This window comes from Poeciliopsis prolifica, unplaced genomic scaffold (assembly GCF_027474105.1).
Source record: "Poeciliopsis prolifica strain line A6 unplaced genomic scaffold, Auburn_PproV2 SCAFFOLD069, whole genome shotgun sequence".
NCBI lineage: Eukaryota > Metazoa > Chordata > Actinopteri > Cyprinodontiformes > Poeciliidae > Poeciliopsis > Poeciliopsis prolifica.
The window spans coordinates 90,190-96,350 of record NW_026562444.1 but is presented as its reverse complement, the minus strand read 5'-3'; the positions used below and the strand labels follow the sequence as shown (position 1 = coordinate 96,350).

At 35.6% G+C, this 6,161-nt stretch overlaps 1 protein-coding gene across 1 annotated transcript in view; it reads left to right on the top strand.

Moving 5' to 3' along the window:
• Positions 1–4,724: 4,724 nt before the first annotated feature.
• Positions 4,725–6,161, top strand: part of LOC129351701 (double-stranded RNA-specific editase B2-like) — a 39,891-nt gene continuing 38,454 nt past the window's right edge. The window contains exon 1 of the mRNA XM_055020630.1: positions 4,725–4,934. Within this exon, the coding sequence (XP_054876605.1) occupies positions 4,829–4,934 (106 nt within the window). The 5' untranslated portion in view covers positions 4,725–4,828. The remainder of the gene's footprint in view (positions 4,935–6,161) is intronic.

The following is a 6,161-nucleotide window of genomic DNA, read 5'->3' as shown; positions in this document are numbered from 1 at the left end:
TTAATAAATAATAAAGTGCAATTTATTATGGGAAAATATGTTATACCTATTAAAATAAATAAAGTATTTATTAGTAAATAAATAAAGCACAATGCATATGAGAAATGTTTTATACCTTTAAAAAAACTAGAATGATTTAATGAAGCATTTTATTTTGAAAGTAAATCCACAGCAGTGTTAAAACATTGAGTCCTTTAAAACGATGGGATGTAATTTAGACGTTTATTTAAAATGTAAATAATAATCCAACAACATGTCTAATGGTGAAATCATTAAGAAGAATCATTCAAATAAAAAATGTCTCCTTTTAGATATTTTTATTGAATGTTATCAAGTTGCTGTATGACAGAGAAAAAGCCAAACATTTCACTTCAAAATAAAAGCAGGTTGACTATCAATCCTGAAGTTTATATTTTCCACTCAAACTATACCTTAATGAAAATTATTATGCCGTTAATATGACTATTAAATAAACAGAAGAAAAATGTGTACGTAATCTAATTAATCATAAAGAAAAAACTAACTTTCACATGTTTCAAATTTGTAAAGTAAAACACCTTTCACACCCTTTATATGGTGTATGTTTGTTTTCTGCAACACAGATTAAAATTTTCATTTATAGCTTAAGACGCGAAAATCCAACCTGACCACACCCACTGCAAACATAAAGTAAATTCATAAAAACTGAATTCATTTATTTGTAAAATCATCACAAGAAGTCTTAAATTAATTTTTGCATATAAAGGAATCTTAAATACAATTTCTTGTAAAACTGTAAATAAAAGAGACCAAAACATAAAAATAAAAAATGTGTTTTATCAATATGTGGAAAAGACAGTTGTTTTTTTCTACTCAGAGGAAATGAGAAAATATTACAAAAAAATGATAAACATCTGACAACAAGCAAAGACAATAAAGTGACCTCTAGTGGCCAGTCGTGTGAACTGGCAGAAAATCTTTCAATAAATCCCTGAACAATAAAACTACATGTTCCAGCTCTAATTTCTTAAGACAACATGATTTCATTATTATTTATTGACTATCAGCTTCCTAATTATGCTTAAAGCAACGTTTCCTTTGGATCCATGAAGTCTGATCCCAGCAAGCAGCGGCGGAGTGAATCTGGTTTGGACTGCAAGAGAATCTGGACTCGGAGACAGAAAACCTGCCTGTGGTCCAGAGAGCAGAGGTTTTGTGCAACATGGTATCTCTCACTGCACTGCTTTAGAAAATCAAATGAAAAGGAAGTATGTTTCCACTCCTTTGCAAATGCAGGCCTTTTACTTCACAGAGTCAAGATTTTATAACATAGAGACATTAGTGTGAATCCCTGAAATTATAAATTAACAAATGTGTGTTGAACGATTGCTTTTGCTCAACTTCCTGTGTTTGGCTGTTATTCAGCATTACTTAAGCCTTTAGACTGTGCGATTGCAGTTTATGGTGCAAATAAAAACCTAATTTCTTATTTCCTGCCCCAGGTGCAGAAAACAGTGGAGTGAAATCAGGGTTAGTGCATTTGGAGACAGGAAGCAGGATCTGTGACTCTGCAGGAGAAAGACTATAGCTGAGATGATGCTCAGTTCAGAATAATGAGGGAAGAGACCAGAAGTTTTTCTGGTTCTGAGAAGAAAACTCTGGATCAATGAAGGCGGATGGATCCTAAAGTCCAAAGTAAGATGAACGGTTCCAACAGGACTGCGTTCTGACGGTAGTTTGAAGTGATTTCTAACATTGAGTCTGCACTACAAAAATGAACATAAAGGTTTGCTGCAATGTATAGTGCAGAATAAAACATGTTAATACACCTATTAACATGTAATAACAATGTTAATAGTTTATTATATTGATTGTTATGCATTAAGTTATGTTTTATCAAATTGAAATGTACAAGACGGGTGACGACATTAGCTTTAAAATTATGAATATGACTGATTTACAGAAGCTAAACAAATTTTGCTTTCAAAACTCACATTTTTGCTAAATACAAAATACCAGTCAAATTGCAACATAAAACAATATCACCACTAGAGGTCACCATTTCCTGCAGGTCGTCACTGACCTGGATCTCTTCCTAATGTTGCTCCGATTTGTGTATTAATATTTCCAGTCTGATCAAATTTCTCTTCTGTTTGATTTATGCATAAATCCCTGGATTTTCATTTTGCATCAACTAAAGTAAACATGATTAAAGCTGACAGCCGGACGCCCGGTTCACAGTGACCCGATGGTGGATTGCTCCACACTGAGCCCACTGGGAGATGAGATCTGATCTGCCGGTCAGTAAATACTTAATCAGCCATTCAGAAACTCATGAAATCTAATCAACTTAATCATGGTGTGACTTTCTCACGGCGTAATTAAACTCAACGCCTGTTCAGTGAAGGGCGGCCGACTTTAGGGCTGCAGCCTCAAACACCAGACAACACAATGACTGGTGGAAATGTTTATGTGTTTAAACAGTAAATGCTGTAATTTCTTTAACATCCAACCCAATGAGCCCAGAAAGGGGTAACATGAAATGCATGACAGACTTTTGGCTGTTAGAGAAGCACCAGAAGGAAATTATGGCAAAGCCTAAAACAAAGATTCAATGTTTGGTGAAAACAGAAAAACTTTTTTTTTCTTTCCTCTGTTTATCCAGGGAAAAGCCCAGATAGATCCAATTCTCAGTTTCAAAAGGGACTTGTGCAGAAATCTGCAACACATGGTTACACAAAACTAACACAAACTAAAACAAACTACAAAACAGCTTCATGACACTGATTGATATAAATGCATTGCTTGTTTTTAAAACCAAATAAAACCAAAAACTGAAGGAAGTAAAGAAAGAGAGACAGATCTGGAGCTGATAAGTCGAGTTAATTTGTAAACTTGACAAGAATAAGAAAGTTCAAAGTATTTTGCATGATGAAAACATGATAACTAATAATGAAACATCAAAATATACATAAAACATATAAATAAATCTAACAGTTATAATTCAAAGACAACTCTAAACTAATCATCTCTACATCACAATCAAATTTTGACTTAAGGGTTTTTAGATTTTGTGAGTCTAAAATCCTTTACATCAAGCCGTGATTTGAAGGAACTCAGTGTTTCACGAGGTTACCTTGAAATTTGTTCCAGATGCTGTTTGCTTTTATAAGGTAAAGCTGCGAATCGTCTGCATAGTTATGGTAAATGATTTCTTAAATCTGAATGAAACCAAGAGAATGGAATTCCCTATGGAATTAAACACAATCCAAACATTTTAAATGATGATGACATCACTTCAAATTCTTCAAAATGTATTTGAAAAACATAAATCTGGACAGAAACTCAAAGCAAACAGTGAGAAACTTTGGATCGGTTCATGTTCTCATGCAGCCAGTTCCTCCTTGCAGCCAAACCTGCTTGACAAAGCGGCAGGAAGTTCGCCTGAAGGCTGCAGAGGGTTTTTACAGCGGCGCTCCGTAATGTCTGCCCTGAGGAGAACATGATGGGACACTGAGCTCATTTCATACAACACCTCATTCCCTGCGCCCTGCGGGGTTTTAGCCACAGGCTGGACTACGACACAATCTGTGAAATCTGTTTCCCATCAGACGCAGTAATAACCTCTGTGCTTTGTCTGTGTGATCTTATCTACTTTATCTGAGTTTGAATGTCAGGAAGCGGCAGGAGGAGATGCAGTGCATATTATTTTACCACATTACATGAAATGGTTTCACACCGTAGAAACGTCCAGGTGCTTCAAAAGTGAGAACATCTGACTTTATCACCAGCTTCCTCTGAGCCCCCCGGCGTCGCATCGAGAAGGTCTGCAGCCGAGTTATCAGGACAATAACTCAGAACGAGGCTGGCCTCATTTACGCGCTAATGTCCAGCCATGTCGCAAAGAAAAAAACATACAAAAATATTGAAATAAAAATGATGTGGAAAAAATAAAATAAAAATGAACAACAGCCAATTAGAAAAAACAAAATTTAAATCAAATAAATTCTGTCAAATTGATCCAAAATATGTAGAACCAACTGTTTGTGTGATGACTGTTCTGCATAACTTTATGAGTTAGTCACACAAAGCAAACAATTAAATAACTAGATAAATATTTACAAATTAAAAGAAGATAAGTTTTTATAAAAAGTTAAAATCATTTCATCAAAAAAACACAAGTAAATAAAATGCAAATACAAGTTGCTCTATCTTCAAATGATCAACTTGTTGAAGATGATTGATGGGGATTAAGCAAGGTGTGGAGAACAAGGAGAAAGGATTATGCAAAACTCTTATTGTTATGCAAATAGAAGAGAAAATAGTCTGGTGTCACATATTCTGTCATTTATCAGAGTGAAAAAACGAGACAGCCCAAATGTATTTTCAAAAACTTTACACCAACTTAATTTGTTTTGCTGATGATCAGCAGCGACTTTCCCTAACCTAACCCAGCCCTGAAATTCTGCATCCAAAACACAAACAGGACAGAGAAGAAAGTTATTACTATTGTTTGTTCTTGAAGGGCGTTTTAAATAACTGAAAGCAACAAAACTGTAACAGAAACTTTGAACTAAACAAAAGAAGAAGAAGACATGTATTTCTGCTCTTAGACTTGAAAACAAAAATGTTGTGACCCCCACTTCTTCCTCCTCCTCCTCATGATGTCACTGCCTGCTAAAGCCTGCAGCAGCAGCAGCAGCAGCAGCAGCAGCAGCAGCAGCAGCAGCAGCAGCAGCCGCAGCAGCAGCAGCAGCAGCAGCAGAAGAGTGGCGGGAGGAGAAGAGATTCAGCCTCTCTACCAAACACTTTGGAGGTTTTTCTTGTTCCGTGTCGATCAGGAGAAGTGATGGCACCGGTGCAGGAGACCTGCAGCAGGAGCATGCAGCGGTCAGACGGTGATGTGAGCAGAAGGTGCAGGAGGAAGAGGAGGAAGAGGAGGAAGAAAGCCAAAGGTTGGTCAAGAATCTAAACTCACTGAGTCGAACTGAACGTTAAATCTGTCCAGCCTCTTTTCCAGTTTCTGTTAGAATGAGATCTGCAGGCTGATCTTTGTCTGTTTGAAACATTTTTATTAAGAAATAATAACATCTACAATAAACTTAATTACTTAAATGAAACTTTTTCCAGGTAAAATTAAACCCAGATAGTGGGATTGATTCTCCAACACTGTAAAAACACAAAATCTTGCCAAGTACTTTTGGTCTAGTTTCTAGGAAAATACCTTAGTCCACTTAAAGTAAGAAAACTAATTTACTTTTCAGAACGACATAGGAGTTTATTTTAGGTCAAAATCTCCTTAATATTGATGAGAAAATTCTCTACCAGTGAACCCAGTACTTTAGATCAATATTAAGAAATTACTGACTTAAAACAAACTCTTACTGAAAAGTCACTTCAAAGTTAGTTTTGTTTTATTTCAAGTGCACTAAGATATTTTCACTAGAAAAAACACTTGGTAAGATTTTTTGTTTTTGCAGTAAATAAATTCACTTGTTAATTTATGAAAGTCAGACTCAGTTCAGTTTTTGTCTGACTTATAAGAATGTTAGTTTTTCTACAGCATGATCAATATCTACATCACTATTTTGAGCATCGCCATCCAGTTTTCTGCATCTGTAAACTCACGTTTCACTCTGTCAAATTTAGTTTTGGATGCTGTGTTGTTAGTTGTTAAAGTTCAGATATGCAGGAAACATAATTCCAGCTGCTATTGTGGTACTTTTCATTCATATTAAACAAGTGAACAGGTTTCATTCAGGTTTAACTAAAACAGAAGCCAGGCGACCGTTTATAAACATGAAGGTGGAAGAAGAGGCAAAAAATCAACCACATTTGCTTCAGGGTTTATTGAGAAGTTGTGAGCTCATCAGACTTCACAGACGCTGTAAGATCAACACAGATATCAATTAAAAAGAAAAAAAGTGATTTATGTACAATATTCCTCCTTACCAATACATGCATGCAGCGTTCTGACAGTGTGCAACGATTTTATAGAAAAACAGAAAAGTTTTCTGTCATGTTGCTATAAACTGGTGAATGACTGAAACTGGTGGTTGAGGTGCAGAAACCAAACGTAGGTTTGCCCGTCTCAGCCAGAGGAAAAAGGAGAACTTGGGTCTGTTGAGATGATTTTAAACATTTTATCTGATTTAATTCAACCTTTTCTTGGGAGGAAACTT